The 17,714-nt window shown below is 41.5% G+C and overlaps 1 protein-coding gene across 1 annotated transcript; it reads right to left on the minus strand.

Moving 5' to 3' along the window:
• Window positions 1-8,225: 8,225 nt before the first annotated feature.
• On the minus strand, window positions 8,226-9,502 carry LOC133378871 (zinc finger protein 70-like). Its single transcript, XM_061613485.1, has 2 exons — window positions 8,987-9,502; window positions 8,226-8,393 (listed from the first exon to the last, which is right to left on the minus strand). Exons 1-2 carry the CDS (start codon window positions 9,500-9,502, stop codon window positions 8,226-8,228), a joined length of 684 nt encoding a protein of 227 aa, XP_061469469.1.
• Between the last annotated feature and the right edge of the window lie 8,212 nt (window positions 9,503-17,714).

Consider the following 17,714-nt stretch of genomic DNA (forward strand, 5'->3'; position numbering starts at 1 on the left):
TACCAAGTCATACAATTGGTCTATCTAGCTCAATACTGTCTACACTGACTGGCAGCGGCTCTCCATGGTTTCAGGCAGGGAGTCTTTATTCCAGCTGCACCTGGAGATGCTTGGGATTGAATGTGGGACCTTCTGCATGCCACAGCAAATGCTCTACTACTGAGCTATGGCCCTTCCCTCAATTTCAGTTCAGGAAGAACTACCCTTAAGCTGTGTGGGAAATATTTCTCTTCTGATGCAGTGCCTGGATAATTATTATTATTTGTTAGATTTATATCCCACCCTTCCTCCCAATAGGAGCCCAGGGCAGCAAAGAAAAGCCCTATAAACACTTTAAAACATCATAAAAACAGGCTTAAAAATATATTACATCCTGTTTCAGCAAGCCTATCCAGACACATTATTTAGGCTGTGTGCATACCATTCATTTAAAGCAACTCCCATCAGAACCTTAGGAACTGTAGTTTGTTTGGGAATTGTAGCTCTCTGGGAGTAAACTACAGTTCCCAGGAATATTGGGGGGAGTTTATGTGCTTTAACTGTATGGTGTGTATGCAGCCTCAGTTACACTTGTTGTAATGACTTTATTGATTTTATCTTTGTTTTTAATAATAATAATAATAAATAATAAATTTAATTTCTGTGTCGCCTATCTGGCCAAAGGCCACTCTAGGCGACGTACAAAACAGTTAAAACACAATGAGATAAAATACAATAATACAATAAAAAACAGTATGAGAATAATACAGCAGCAACAATATTAAAACAGGGTAGGAGGCATTTCAGTCACAGTAATTAACCCTCCCCGGAGATCCCAAAGGCCTGTTGAAAGAGCCAGGTCTTTAAGGCTTTACGGAATACATTTAGGGAAGAGGCGTGCCGGAGATCTTGTGGGAGGGAGTTCCAGAGAGTGGGGGCCGCCATTGAGAATGCCCTCTCTCTTGTACCCGCCAATCTAGCTGTTTTTGTCGGTGGGATTGAGAGAAGGCCTTGAGCGGCTGATCTTGTCGGGCGGCATAATTGGTGGCGTTGAAGGCGCTCCGTAAGATAAACTGGGCCGAGACCGTATAGGGATTTAAAGGTTAATACCAACACCTTGAATTGGGCCCGGAAAACAACTGGAAGCCAGTGTAGATCGAACAACACTGGTGTGATGTGATCCCGGCGGCGACTATTCGTAAGTAGTCGAGCCACCGCATTTTGTATAAGTTGTAATTTCCGGACCATTTTCAAGGGTAACCCCACGTAGAGCGCATTACAGTAGTCCAAACGAGAGGTGACCAGGGCGTGTACTACCAGGGGGAGCTGATGAGCAGGAAGGTAGGGTTGCAGCCTTCATATGAGGTGTAGTTGATACCAGGCTGCCCGGCTCACCGCCGAAATCTGAGCCTCCATGGACAGCCTGGAGTCAAGTACAACCCCAAGGCTGCGGACCTGGTCCTTCAGGGGTAAACTCACCCCATTGAACTTCAGGTCAACATCTCCCAACCTTCTTTTGTCTCCCACGAGTAGCACCTCGGTCTTATCGGGGTTCAGCTTCAGCTTGTTCCTTCCCATCCATCCACTCACGGATTCCAGGCACTTGGACAAGGTCTCCACAGCCAACTCTGGTGAAGATTTAAACGAAAGATAGAGCTGAGTGTCATCTGCATATTGGTGACACTGCAGCCCAAATCTCCTGATGATTGTCCCCAGCGGCTTCATATAAATATTAAATAGCATGGGAGAGAGGATAGAGCCCTGTGGCACACCACAATTGAGAGGCCAAGGGTCTGAAACCTCCTCCCCCAATGCTACTTGTTGGTACCTATCGGTGATTTATGTATGTTTTTTTAGACTTCAAATCAAATTCTTTATTGCATAGTCCACAGACCTCCGCAATCGAACGAATAAAACATACATACAAATAAAACATAACAGCAACAATGCATAAAATCAGGACTTAGGCTTAACCAAGTTCTTCCTTATCTGCATGGCCTGAGTTAAAAATTTGCCTACACATAAGGTAACAGATTCATCAGAGCCCTGAAAAACAGTTAAAAGTGTATTTTTAGACCGACCTGGAAAGGATAAAAGAATAGGAGATAAAAGATCATTTCTGAGACAATCATAAAAATTACAGTAAAATAGGACATGCGAGACGGTCTCAATCTCGTGTGTGTTACATGGGCAATACCTGAGGTATCTTGGGGTCTTATCAAACCTACCCTCGAGAAGTCTTGACAGGAGGGCATCAAAGCGAGCCAAAGTAAAAGCCTTCCTGTATTTTGGGACGGTAAGCCAGTATAAGTAACGCATCCCATGATGTTTTTTTAATGGTCTGTACATTTTAGTTGGGCTTTAGATATAAACTGAACCTGTATATTGGTTGAAGATTTTTTTTGAGCAAGCGGTTTGTATGTTTTCTAACTAAATACACTATCCTTTTGCTTACCAGCCTACATTCTTAACTGAAAAATTATGCCTGTTCCTTTAAAAAAGTATTGAATTAAAATAATGTTCTACTAACTTGAATAAATTGGCAAGGAAAGCCAACTGCAGTGATGTGTATAAACTATATAATAATAATAGACTGCATTCAAGTCGATCCTGACTTATGATGACCCTATGAATAGAGTTATACTGTTATACTGGTAAGCAGTATTCAGAGGGGGTTTACCATTGCCTTCCTCTGAGGCTAAGAGGCAGTAACTGGCCCAAGGTCACCCAGTGAGCTTCATGGCTGTGTAGGGATTCAACAGAAAATTTGGGTTGGTCTTTCACAGCCCAATCCACTTCCTATGTAGCTTGGAAGAATTTGGTAATATGTACCTCTGAGTATATGGTGAGTGGTGGCAACACTTCGCATCTCCAAAAATGGAGAATTAACATTTTTGTATGTTTGTTGGTGTTCTTCTCACTTTGCTTCTTTTCTGTGTTACTACTGTTTCTACAGAGAATCTAACCTAGAAAATTATATTGCTCTCATTATTCATCCTAGAAATCTGTGTCAATTTTATTTTTATTAATTTCAAAGCCTCTTTATTGGTCAATGTCTTATGATGGTGAAGACACCCTTTTGTGTTTCAAACTGGAGGTTATGCTCTATTTCTATTTTGGGCGCATTAACAGTTGAATCTGAAACTGCAGTATGATGTAAAATCAGACTGATTACAATATGTTGCTACTTCAGCAATGACTCAGCTGTTGGGAAAAACAAACTTGGCCTGCCCACAATGCATGTTCTCAGCCTGCTATGCTTAAACTACTTCACTTAAGCAAAGGTGGGCATGGTCAATTAAAAACATAGAGCACACCTAGAATTTTGCTGGAATATATTTCACCTCCCACTGTTTTATCTTGTGCAAACTGAGACACTCCTCATGTCCATTGGAAACTATTCTGCAGAACTGTCAGTGCCATTATTCCACAATTATTTTTGCAGCTTTTTTTTAGTGTTACAAACTGTTGCCGTACTTCACATATTCACAGAAACAGAAGCAAAAGAAAGTGATTTACTATAGAAAACTTCACTAAAATTGCAAAGTAAATCAAACATATTTAAAGTGACTATCTGAACTATATCAATTGTTTTAATATTGTTGCTTCCTCCCTGCTAAAGATCAAGATCAGCACAGCACATGTCTTGTTTCTGTTATTTGGGCTGATTGCAGGTGTTGCCACTACTCACCATATGTTCAGAGGCACGTTACCAAATTCTTCCAAGCTACACAGCAAGTGGATTGGACTGCGATAGACCAACCCAAATTGTGTTTGCATTTTGACAAATTTGTAGAGCAGTACAATATCTCAGGGAGGTGGTTAGGTCTCATGCTCCCTTGGTGCATTCACTATAGCTGCCCAATGTCCCTGCTTTTAAAAGTTTGATAGAAATATCTGTTGGCTATAGATACGTTCTTCGCAAGGTTTTTTGCCTATTAGTGAATTTCTCTGCTTTTTAATATGGGAGGTACGAAATGAGATCCTGTGCAAGTTTGCTGAGAATGGATTGATCATTTGCATGCTTATTGACCTCAGTGGGATTTACTCCCCTGCAATCATGCTTAGGATAGGTGAAACTGACCATAGGGGATGGGGAGGGGAGGAGGCAGGAGGGGGAGGAAGGTAGGTTTGATCATTTGCATGTTTATTGATTCAGTAGGATTTACCCCCGTGTAATCAAGCTTAGGATAGGTAAAACTGACCATGCAGGAGGAGGAGGGGAAAGGGACAGTAGAGGGAAGGAGGAAGGGGGGAAAGGAGAGCAGAAGGATGGGGAGGAGGAAGGAGGGGATTGGAAGGGGGAAGGAGGGGATTGGAAGGGGGAAGGAGGGGATTGGAAGGGGGAGGGAAAGGGCAAAAGGGAGGTGATGGGAGGGAGGAGAAGGGGAGGGCAGGTTTGATCATTTGCATGTTTATTGGGTTCAGTGGGATTTACTCCTGTGCAATCACACTTAGGATAGGTAAAACTGACCATGGAGGTGAGGGAGGGGGAGGGAGGGGATTGGAAAGGAATGGGGGAGGGGAGGGGCAGAAGGGAAGGGATAGAAGGGAGGAGGAGGGGAGGGCAGGTTTGATCATTTGCATGCTTTTTGAGTTCAGTGTTATTTACTCTTGTGCATTTACGCTTAGGATAGGTGAAACTGACCTGGGGGAGGAGGATGGCAGGAATGGGAGGGGGATGGAGGAAGGAGGAGGAGAGGAGATTGGTTGGTGGGCACTTGGCAGAGGGGAGGCCCCTTTCCTTTCCAAAAGGAAAACATTGTGAACAGTATCATTGCTTTTCAGCGTTTCCCCCACCCTTTTATTCTACAGCAGGCACATGTAGCCTCCCATCCAAATTTAAACCAAAGCTGTCACTGGCCACATCCACACCAAGCCTTTATTTCATTTTGTACAGTCATGGCTTCTCCCAAAGAATTCTGGGAAGTGTAGTTAGTAAAGGGTGCTGAGAGTTGGTAGGAGATGCCCTGTTCCCTCACAGAGCTTCAAGCAGAATGGCTGACTGTTAAACCACTCTGGCCACTGGAGCTCTCTCAGGGAAATAGGAGTCTCCTCTCAGACCCTTCATAAATAACATTTCCCAGGATTCTTTGGGGGAAGCTATGACTGTCTCAAATGAAATCAAGGTCTGGTGTGAATGTGGCCCCAATTAGCTAAGCCAAGCAGCGTTGAGTCTGGCTTTTAGAACACTGACAGTTGGTTCTTACTGAGCATGCTTGACGTTATAATAGACTTCAATGCAACATTTCTTAAATGAATTAAAAATCAGCCAGGCATTTTTTTAACTTTTAAACTGCAGAAGATGAAGGTCAGAGTATGGGGCAAGGTCAGTAATAGAATTACAGGTACTCTGTGAACATGGCTGATTTTTAATTAAATTCAACAAATTATTAGGACTCTGACAGAAAAAAGTCCAAAAGGGGTCTGGTTTCTCTCTTTTTACACTTTGAACTCTCGATTCTCTCTGTTTTGTGTATTGCTTTGAAAATTTAGAGGGTTGTTAAGCAAGTGCTTCTGAGTTCAGGACTATAAGTTTTGTAAGGTTTTGTTTCGAAATGAGCTTATGGGAAGCATCAGAATGGCATGGGGGTATTTTCAATTTAACATTGCGGAATGCGAAAAATCCATGCTGACTATAGTATACAGCCACTGTTGTGGCTGTATAATTTAAATGGCAGGAGAAAGCGTCATCTTTTTTTCTTTTTCTTTTAGAAAACGAGCCTACTAAGCTACTTGCTATATAAGCACAATCCTATATGTGTCGATTCAGACACGTAAGAAGTGAAAAAAAGAAAACAAAGTGATGGGCATTCAAAAACATGTATGAAAAAGAAAAGGGAGGAGCCCAGAATGCCAGAAAATGGGAAAGTCAAAAACTGTATCTTCAAAATAATATTTATTGTATAAACAATATTAGAATATGCCCAACGCGTTTCAGCCCAATCAGGGCTTTCATCAGGGGCTATAAATGTAATAATAAAAGACAAGAATCAGGACAGACATATTTCAATTGCTCATTGTAATTATGATCTATTAATCTTAAATATAATATCCCAAAATATTCTTTAACAATGAATTTCTTATACAGAACCATAACTTTATGTATAAAAGATAAATTTAAAAGACATAGTTTATATTTGTATACAGATTAAATAGAAAAAAAAATTATATTAAAACAAAGTGATTATATTATTTAAATAATTAAATAACATAAGCCAAATAATTTCAAATTGCTTAATAAATGTATGACATTCATAAATTCATTATAAAAAACGTTTTTGTTTATACTTACATATTGATTAGTTCTGGAAATTTTTTCTTATATTAAAGCAAATTAACTGCAAACACTTATGAGAACCAACATAGATAAAGTATTTGTATATTGATTCCTGAAGGGAGAGTGTACGATATATATAATGTCAAAAAATGTCCTTCATCTCACTCTCTGTCATAGGAAAATTATGTAACTTAGGGTAGAAACGCACTGTCCTGCCAGTTCCAGTGCGTCTTCACCTCTCTCTTCCGAAAACAGAGGAACATGACTCTAGTCCAACCCCACCCCTTTTTACTTTAAAACCTGGTGGGAGCAGCTTTAATGTGTGTGTTTTAAATTCAGCTTCAAAGCCTTTTTGCAACTGATTGGCAGATCAACCCATTCCCGCTCCAGGGGTGGCTAATGGAAACGCTTTACCTGGCGACTAGTGTGTTTACAGTTTTGGGTAATTTAATTTTGTAAGTTAAGTTGTCATTATGTTATTCCATCCTATTTGTTTCAATACAAAGGAAACACAATGCAACTGAGGAAGACATAACTGATCATGCATCTTTTGTGGACTGAAAGCAACAACAACAGTGAATACAACAGTGAATACAACAGGCTTGGGCAGGGGGTTAGGGTGGCAGAGGGTAGTTCTGTGGGGATTTATTCAGTTTTTAAATTCTATACTGTTTGCTTTTTGAATTGTTTCTACATGGATTGTATTGTATTTTGTTGTACGTCGCCCAGAGTGGCAGATTAACCTCTGCCAGATGGGCGTCTAACAAATCAAATAAATAAATTAGTATTTGCTGGACTGATTTCTCTTCTGGACATGGTTTGAATGAGCAAACATCTGCAGTTTCCACTGGAATCCTCCAGCACCCCTACCCTTGAGTAAGGTGGTATATGCTTGCAGCCTTAGAAACATTGATGGCTCATATCCAAACATCACAATTATGATGTGCCTAGGGGACCTCCTTCCCTCCATCCACCCCACCACTGCCAAATAAAAGCTCTATTAAAACATGAGACTAGAATTGCAGAGCAGGAACCCAGAAAATCTGTGCATACCATCAACCCTGGCAGACAGCGGAGGGGCAAGATCCAGTCTTTGACATCATGCTGAGCTTGGGAAGTGCTTTGACCACTACTTAAGACCAGCACAATTATGCTAGGGAGGCACCCGGCCCCTTTCCAGGCAGTCGAGAAGCTCAGGGGCCCTTGCCGGAATAAAAAACCCCAATGTTTGTCATTTGAGGGCTGGTCACCATTGCAGACTACAGAGAAGGAGGTTGGGAATTTGTGGCCCTCCCAGATGTTGGACTCCAGCTCCCATCAGCCCCAGCCAGCATGCCCAATGGTCAGGGATGGTGGGAGTTGGGAGCCCAGCAACATTTAGAAGGCAAAAGGTTCCCCATCCCCTGTAGCATGGGATGAGGATTAAGGGCTTCTAGGAAAAGGTGAGATTTCAGGAGGGATTTGAAGGAAGGAAGGGAGATGGTCTCACTGAAGTGTTCTGGGAGGCAGTGTCAGGCATAAGGGGCAGGAGAGGAGAAAGAGCAGAGTCTGTACTGTCTGAACCAATTCCTAGCATCCGGGCATTTCAACTATTTCCCCCCTTTCAGTAGATTCACACACAAGAATGTAAGGAGAGCCCTGCTGGATTGAGACCAAAGGCTCCTCCAGTCCAGCATCCTGTTGTCACAGCAGTCAACCACATGCCTATGGGAAGCCTGCATGCTGGACCAAAGGGCAATTAAAATATTTCCCGATCAACTGATCACTTAAATTCTTTCTTTCCTTTGTGGGTTTTTCTTTTGTGCATCGCAAGGGTGGAGCTCTGCCTGAAGCTCTTCTCATACTCACAACATTTGAATGGTTTCTCTCCTGTGTGACTTCTGTGATGCATTGCAAGAGCTGAACTGCTAATAAAACTCTTCCCGCAGTTCATGCATTTAAACTGTTTCTCTCCTGTGTGGGTTCTCTAATGTACTGGAAGGGCCGACTTATGTCGGAAATGTTTCCTACCATCCAGACACTGGTACGGTTTCTCTCCTGTGTGGATTCTTTGGTGTGATTCAAGTCCTGCATTTCCAGCAAAGCTTTTCCCACACTCCCAGCATTTATATGGACTCTCTCCTGTGTGAATCTTCTGATGTTGTAGAAAGCGTGAAGGGCTATTGTAGGTTTTCCCACATTCTTAACGATCATAGGATTTCTCTCCCTGATGGGATCTCTCATGACTGGAAAAGCAAGATCTGTGAGTGAAACTTTCCACAGTGGCAGCATTTGTACGGTTTCTCTCTTGTGTGGATTCTCTCATGTTGAATGAGGCTTGATCTTTCACTGAAGCTCTTTCCACAATGTGAACATGCACATGGCTTTTCTCCTGTGTGAGTTCTCTCATGTCAAGTCAGTTTAAATTTGGTTATGAAGTCTTTCCCACATTCCAAGCAAACATAAGGCTTCTCTCCTGTATGGATTCTCTCATGTATATCCAGTGCTGATCTACGATCAAAGTGTTTCTCACAATGTGAGCATCTAAATGGTTTCTCTCCTGTATGTTTTCTTTTATGTAGTTGAAGGGCTGAGTTTTGGCTAAAGCTTTTCTCACAGTCTGAGAATTTATACTTATGCACTCTCTGATGCTTAATAAAGGTGGATCTATCTGTACCTTAAACATTTACCACATTCCAGGCACGTACACATATTTTTGTCTCCTTTATGGATTCTCTTATGAGTTACAAAGCTGGAGCTGCACCTGAAACTTTTCCCACAGTTTGAGCACTGATAGGGCTTCTCCCCAGTGTGGATTCTTTTGTGACGCTTGAGATCAGAGGGAATTCTAAAGCTTTCCCCACACACTGAGCATTTATGTGGTTTTTCGCCTCTGTGAGCTTTCTTGTGCCTGTTGAAGTTTGACAGACAATTGAAGCTTCTGCCACAATCTGAGCACGCATATGGCTTCTCTCCTGTATGGATTCTCTCGTGTACCACCAGCTGACTTCTTTCTCTGAAGTTTTTCCCACCATCTGAGCACTGGAATGGTTTTTCTCTTCGGTGTGTGTTGCCATGCCTCTGGAGACCCCCTTTCTTTGCAAAACGCATCCCACAACATGGGCATGTATACGGCTTCCTGCTAATGTGCCTTTTTTCATGCAACCGAAGCTTGTAGCTCTGTGAGAAGCTTTCCCCACTGTCCGAATACTGATAGGGCTTCTTCCCCGTGTGGATTATCTGATGTGCTCTCAGATGGGACATGCAACCGAAATTTTTCCTGCAGACGGGACCCGGAAATGGCTTCTCTCCTGTATGCAGTTGCTTATGTACAATTAATATAAATTTTTATTCAGATTTCTAAAACAAAACAAAAGAAAAAGAACAAATTAATAACTAATACAATAAAAATATTGACTTCCGATTTGTCTTAAATCAGCTATAGGTCTATAGTATATAACAAACCTGTCCCTTAATATATTACAAAATCACTTTCCTCCAGTGGTTATCTTGGTTAATCATTAAATCTCATTAACATCATATCATTTTATTCTTTCCACAAAAAGTCAAAGAGAGGTTTCCAGTCCTTGAGAAATATTTCTATCAATTTTTCTCCAAATAGACATGTCAATTAATCCATCTATTCAAGTCTAATAAATCCAGTAGTTTCAACAGCTATTCTTCCATTATCAGTGTTAGTTCCATCTTCCATCGTCCATCCTTGCACACATAATTCTGCTGTCATAGTCATATAGTAAGAGTCTGATAGGAATTTCCTTCATCACAAATATTTTCTTGCCATCAATTCTGACTGTGTTACTGAAATAGTTGTAAAATCATATCTCTGTTCTTTTTTTTTACGGGGTGCACTAGCACATCTCTTGAGAGTTTTTCCATTATCACATATCTGGAATTAATTCTATAAACTTTCTCTATCTCAGGTTCCATCAGATCATTCCAGTCCAGAATTTTTTTTGAAACATTGATAAATTTATCTCTGATATCTTCACCAATTCCTTCAGAGACAGCACTGAATTCCAAGCAATAATCTTTGTCACTAGGATCCATCACAGCTATAAAGTCCAAATCTTTTTCCAATTCCACATTTGATATATCTATTCCAATCTCCAGGACTTGCACCTTCCCTTTAATTTTTCTTTCATTTCCTGTTGCTTGTCCAGTTATACCTTCTTTTCTCATAGAATCCTTTATTTCTTTCAGCTCCTGTTTCATTTTGCCAAATTCAATTTTCATCTCTTGTCTGCCCTGTCTCAATTCTTGTTTCGTTATCTTAATCTCATCCATTATTTTCTGAAACATGTTTAGAGAGAGAACCCCTTCCTGTACATCCAGGGTCTCGGCCGCTTTCTTGATTGTCATTCTTAAGACCAAAAAAAAAAAAAAAAACCCTTCAATTTCCAATATAGCCACTATTCTCAAGCAAAGAGCAATTTATTTCTTTTTCCAGCAACAAAGGAGTTAATATTCCAAGCCTGTTGACATAATCTTCTAGACAGACTGCCTTATCTCTTATGTTACCAAGAGTGCAAAACAAACTTAGTTCCCAGCATCAAAATAATTAGTGGCATAAAGAATAAGCAGATTCGTCAAAATAAAGTAGACCAGAAAAAATAGTCCCAAACAAATAGTACTCAAATGTTCATATCAATCAGATTTCCTCTTAGATTAGATGCCCCTCATCCGTTTATATCTTTATAATGCTCAATTCCATGCCAGCTTTTTGCAATAAAAACAAAGATAAGCTATTTCGATTTTCTTCTTCCTTAATTCCGTGTATAAAAGAGAAAGGTATAACTCACCCAGGGATTCTTTGTTGCTGATTCTATAACAAATCTCTTTTACTGTAACAATGATAAGAGTGATAGTAGATAGTAGTAGACAGAAGGATGCTTGCCTGTTAAAATCCGTTTTTCTTTAAAGAAAAAAAAAGTCTCGCTTAGTCAGTTTGAGCTTGCTTGAATTCCCTGACTCCGTCAGACGCTGCTGGCTACACCTTCGTTCATAGGCGATCCTAATGAACTCCAGTCCCCAACAAACACAACGAAGTTTCTGTGGGTGATCTCTTCGTTTCTCCCTTGCCTGGGAGAAAGTTTTTACCAGTCAAAAAATTCTTCTGACTGGTTTTAAAACTGAAAAAGCTTCCTCTGAGACGGGAGCTCGTCTCAGAGGCGTCACAGGCGGAGCAATCCTCCTGGGAAGTCAGCAGTTGCTTATGTATAATAAGGTAAGAATTACTGGTGAAGCTTCTCCCACAATCCAAGCATTTGTGTGGTTTTGTAGCAGGGGTTATCTTGCTGACTTCAACGGCAGAGCATTTCCCGCATTCTATGCTTGTCCCTGGTTTCCTATCCTCATCTATTCCCTCTCAGGATGAGGTTTCACGGTTACATGGAATTGCTTTGGCCTGTTTCTTTCCAGGGTGTTTAGCTAGCTGCCTCTCTTGTCTGTACTGAGTCCCAGACCTCTCTGCTTTCATGCAGCTCTGGGAAATGCTCTCTTCGACTTTCTGTAACAATGTCCATCTGCATTTCACCAGTACAGAACTCTCTGGCTGAAGGGGCTCCCCCTACTCCTCATTTTCGCATCCCCCATCACTTGCTGGAAAAATGACAACAGACAACCAAACAATTAACTACTAACTGCTGGTGAAAACAAGCAGGGACAGTGGAATACAAAGCAGTGGAATAAAGTTTGAACAATGGTGTGGGGGCATAACAATCCATAGCAACCCGAAGTGTTTAGATTGTGTTCTCCGAAGAGAAACAGAAAACTGTCTTCAAATGAGCTCAGATTTGTCCACCTACCCCAGGTTCTCTTTTCCGCACTCGTAAGAAATGGTTCTTTTAGTGTGGTGGCACCTACTCTTTGGAACTCCCTGCCTATTGGCATCAGGCAGGCGCCTTCGCTGTATTCTTTTTGGCACCTGCTTAAAACATTTTTGTTTAGGCAAGCCTATCCAGACATACATAGATATTGATGTGTTTTAATCTTTTTAGTCAACTGCTGTTTTGAAATGGAAATGGACTGACTTCAAGTCGATCCTGAATTATGGCGACCCTATGAATAGGGTTTTCATGGTAAGCGGTATTCAGAGGGGATTTTACCATTGCCTCCCTCTGAGGCTGAGAGGCAGTGACTGGCCCAAGGTCACCCAGTGAGCTTCAGGGCTGTGTGGGGATTCGAACCCTGGTCTCTCAGGTTGTAGTCCAGCACCTTAACCACTACGCCACACTGGCTCTCATTGCTGTATTAATTGTCTTAATTTTTTGAAATTATCTGCTTTTAACTGTTTTCATTAATAATTTTAATTTTTTGGTAAACCGCTTAGATTGAGGGAATTCCATTGTGCAAGCAGGCATCATTGCACTGACAGAACAAGTTTGTTGGCTAACACCCACAGCAACCTAGGATCTAGCACAGTACTGTCTACATTGATAGGCAGTGGCGTTTCAGGCAGTTCAGGGACAGAACTGCAACCTCAAGTGATAAGCAACTTCATTCAGTCAGTCAAGTTTGTCAGTCAGTCAAGTTTATTTGCCAGGCCATAGGCCAACACAATTAAGAACATAAAACAAACATATTAAAATTTTACAATTAAAACAGCATTAAAATAGAATCACTTTAAAACCGTTAAAACATAGAATAGAAGTATGTGTATACATTTATAACCAAAAGATCTCTAAGATCCAAGAACATTGTAATGTTTAGCCCTCAACTTTTGGGCAACAAAAGCGAAATGTGCCACCTTATTTGTGACTTGAGGGTCTTTATCTGCAAGAAGAAAGGAGATAATTTGATCTATATCTTTGGAACCAAAGGTACTGATCAGGGGATCCAAATAGATGGATCTTGGTTGGATATAGAGTGGGCAATCTAAGAGATAATGTGGGAGATCTTCCACCTTTCCTAGCAAGCAGATACACTGTCTTTGTTCTCGCGGAAGTTGAAGGTAACGGCCAGAGATGAGGGCAGTGGGCATAGTCTGGAATCTGAGGGCTGTAAAAGCATGTCTTAAATGTACAGAATGGAGATATGACAAGTAATCAGCCCTTGAGTGGTCAAGTTTATAGAGACTATACCACCTTGAAAATTTGGAATTAAGGATGGCTAGCCTATCGATCCATATAGAGTGTTGAGCGATCTGTGCACTTATTTTACTCTTATTCAATAAAAGAGAGGACTTAGATGTAAAATGGTATTGCTGTAGAATGTTCAGGGATCTCTGCTTCCAGGATTTGTCCTTCGTGGCCTGATCAAAACAGGCCTTCGCCAAGATCTTAGAAGGAGCATTAGTTAGTGAAGACCAGTAAGTTAATAAGGTCTTGTGTATAAGAGCCATGATTGATAACAGGCCGCATTCAGATCGTAGCAGAGCAGTAGGTGTACCGGGAGGTAAACAAAGAAGCTGTTTGAGAAAGTTATTCTGGACGGCCTCCAGAGTGGGGAAGGAAAGAGCATCCCATCCCCAGACAGCCGCCCCGTATAGGATCTGTCAGATAACCTTATATTGATAGATTTTCAGAGCTGGAGCCACCTGATGGCCCCCAACAGACCTGAAAAATTTAAGTATCGCTCCGGTGGCCCTAGATGCTGAACATTTAACTGCGGCAAGTTGTCTTTTCCATGATAGATTATCTTGAAAATGGATCCCAAGATAGTTAAAAGCACGACATTGTTCTATGGCGTGGTTTCCCATGGACCATTTATGCTGTCTAGATCTATTTCCAAAAACCATAACTTTGGTTTTCTGATAATTAATTTTGAGATGTTCCTTTTTACAGTAAGTGTCCAGGTTCGCCATTAATCTCCTTAAGCCAATTGGAGTGAGGGATAGCAAGATCATATCATCTGCGTAAATTAACATTGTGATCTTCCTATTACCTAATGAAGGGGCAAAGAAAGATGGATCCTGCAGCTCAGAAACAATATCATTTAAATAAAGGTTAAACAAAGCAGGGTCTAAAAGACAGCCCTGCTTTACACCTTTGTTCACCGATATTGGATCAGATAAATTGTTTCCCAGTCTAATTCTCATAGTGTTGTTCGAGTGTAATTCCCTAATCAGGTGTAACAAGCGTTTATCAATATTAGTATTCTCCAGCTTGGACCATAGACGCTCTCTATCTATTGAATCGAAACTTCATTCACACAACCCAAAATTCAGAATCATGCCACGTTAAGCTGTTTTGCAAATGTTTATACCTGCTTTTATGGTTACTGGATTTTAAAGGGATGTATTTCTTATTGTGAGCTGCCTTGGTTTCCAGACTGCAACCCTATCTCACAGGGTTGTTGGAAAGATTCCCATACACAAACACACACTGGAGATATAAAAATACATACACCCCATATAATAGTTTATTGTCAAAAACAGTTGATCATTGCAGAATATTAAAAAAAATAAAACCAGTATTAGTTTCCTACATAATAAAAACAGTGATATCTAAGTAAGTCCTACCTAATTGCTTTAAAATAGGATTGGAGGGGGACAGAAAGATATACAACACAAACACAATTCTTTCCTATGTTCACTCAAAAGTCCCATCAATTTACAGCACAATCCTAACCATGTCTGCTCAAAAGGAAGTCCTATTGAAATCAATGGGGTTTACTCTGGGTATGTTTACTCTGGAAAAGCAAGTACTGGATTAAAGCTCCAATTTGGGAATTTTGCAAAACACTGCCCTCTTCAAAATTTAAACCTGCCTGACTCCTACACACAAGAGAGAAAAAGATTGAAAGCCTACTTACTCAATCTGTGAAATGTTCAAAAAAGCAGGAAAACGCATGTTTTCTGAGCCTTGGGCCAGTCACTGCCTCTCAGCCTCAGAGGGAGGCAATGGTAAACCACCTCTGAATACCACTTACCATGAAAACGCTGTTCATAGGGTTGCCATAAGTCAGAATTGACTTGAAGGCAGACAATTCAATTTTACTCTAGCTTTCGGCTCTATAATTTCTTGTCAATCACAACCCTGATTTCTTATTGGCTAAAAACCTGAAAGGGCAGGGATTAGAGTAGAACTTAAAGCAACTAAGAAGTTGTCGGGGGCGGCTGACATTTGGTGTATATCTCTGGAACCAGATCACCTAGAAACTTAATTTTTAAAAAAATGAAAGCTGGAAGTCTGGAGATTAAGGTGAATCACCCGGAGACCTGGAGGGGACCCCAAAAAACCTGAGTCTCTGGCTGAAAAACTGGGGTCTATAACCCTATTCCTTACCCAGTGAAACAACATTACCATAATTCCCCTGCATGACTTCCTGCTACAAAGCCCTTTGATCCAGCAGAGCCCACTCTGCTTTTGTAAAATATATGGCCACATCTTCAAAAGTCACAGGGCCCTGAAAGAGGAAAAGAACGTCCTATTAGTCCTGCCCAGAAGCATCCCAGAAGCCACATTCCCAGATTCAAATTATTTGCTTTGAATTCTGCAATCTTACTAAAGGAGGGCAAATATGAACACAGATAACCAGATGGAGAAAGATGATTAAGGTCTCTGCAGTACCTTTCAGCTTTCTCTGTTTGGTCCTGCGGGAATCTCCAATATATTTACTTAGTATTATTTGTTAAATTTCTGCCCCACCCTCCATCCCAAAGGAGCCCAGGGAGGCAAAGTAGTAAAACAATACAACTAAAAATAAAATGAAAGCACATTAAAAGCACTGGAAAACAATTAAGAACATCTAAAAACATTTAAAGACGGTATGCAGAAAGGTCATTCTGCAATCTCTGAGGAGAGAAAAAGGGGAAGGCTGGTCACACTGCGGTCCTCTTATCACATTCACAGTCAGGCTAGTTCTCTAACACACTGTTCTAAGGACCTTGGGTCTCAGCCTCAGAGGAAGGCAATGGTAAACCTCCTATGAATACCGCTTGCCATTAAAACCCTATTCATAGGGTCACCATAAGTGTGAATCGACTTGACTGGGACAGCTCTAGGACAAATCAAGGAAGAACCAGATGAGTGTCTACAGCGAGTTCGGGAAGCCAAACGACAGGAGTTCCTGAACACAGAGTTCTGACTCCTAGCGATGCCGAGAGATTAATAATGAGGGGGGCACCAAAGAGGGAATTCCGTAATGTGCGTGTTGAGGTGGTCCCTTCCTCCTGCCCAGTCAGAAACTCCCTTGTGGTCCCTTCTTGGTCTCTTCCATCCAACTCCAGACTCTCATCTTGTTGAGATCCTACCAGGCCTTGCCCCTCCATTTTTATATCTGGCTGTGACTCCTGCAGAGAAAAGAAAATTCATTTTTAAGAAGTGCAAAGCCAAGCAAATCTGGACCGTGCACCTTGGACAGCCCCTTGAAAGTCTGGACTAAAACCCGGAGCGGATTCACTGCCCCACTGACAACAGGGCCACCAGCCTCCACTGCAGTGCACACATTTTTGCTTGGCACAGTCATAATTTAGAATGGCGGGCTGGTCCACGGAGATTGGATTGGATAGCATCTGTGCATGGAAATTAAAGACCTAATTAGAGGGGAGAGGGCCATGGCGCAGTGGCAGAGCCTTATTGATTTATTTCCATTTATTTTATTCCCTGTTGGGAGGAAGGACAGGATATAAATAAAATAAATAAATAAACAAACAAATAAATAAATAAATTTACAAATTGCTTCCTATAGAACATCTTCAAAGCAATAAAAGCATCAACAATTAAAACTATTTCATATGTAAAAACAATTTCAAATCCAGTACAGATACAGAGCATCTGCTTTGCATGCAGAAGGTCCCAGGTTCAACCCCTGGCACCTCTAGATACGGCTGGGAGAGACCCCAGTCTGAAATGCTGGACAGCTGCTGCCAGCCAGTCTGAATGGAAATGGGCTGCCCAAGTTGCTCCTGACTTATGGAGACCCTATGAATAGGGTTTTCATGGTAAGCGGTATTCAGAGGGGGCTTACCATTGCCTTCCTCTGAGGCTGAGAGGCAGTGACTGGCCCAAGGTCACCCAGTGAGCTTCATGGCTGTGTGGGGATTCCAACCCTGGTCTCCCAGATCATAGTCCAACACTCTAGCCACTACACCACACTGGCTCTCACCACTCAGTGAAAACAATACTAAACTAGATGGACCGATGGTTTGGTTCAGTATAAGGAAGCTTCCTATTTTCCTTTTTTCAACTCTGCTTCCAACTTCACTTTTTTCCTTTTTGTTTCCCCATGTAGCTTTGGGGATTGGGACCACAGCTCAGCAGCAGAGCACAACTTTTGCAATTCAATCCCTAGAAATGTCATGCAAGCCCTATTGGATGCTTATCTACTGATGAGAACACAACGACATAAGGAGAGCCCTGCTGGATCACATCAAAGGCCCGTCTCGTCCAGCATCCCGTTTCCACTGTGACCGGTAAGATGCCTCTGGGAAGCTGACATGCAGAACATGAGTGCAATGGTGCTCTCCCACTCATGTTCCTTAGCAAGTGGTATTCAGAGGCATGGAAAATGGAAA

This window comes from Rhineura floridana, chromosome 3, assembly GCF_030035675.1.
Source record: "Rhineura floridana isolate rRhiFlo1 chromosome 3, rRhiFlo1.hap2, whole genome shotgun sequence".
Classification (NCBI taxonomy): domain Eukaryota; kingdom Metazoa; phylum Chordata; class Lepidosauria; order Squamata; family Rhineuridae; genus Rhineura; species Rhineura floridana.

Excerpts from the sequence above, each read along its gene's own strand:
- LOC133378871 (XM_061613485.1), bottom strand. The coding sequence starts at position 9,502 with ATGTCCCATCTGAGAGCACATCAGATAATCCACACGGGGAAGAAGCCC. Across the intron at positions 8,394-8,986 it reads TCAGGTGCAGCTCCAGCTTT|AAGATTCACACAGGAGAGAG; the intron begins GTAACTCATAAG and ends CTACAACATCAG.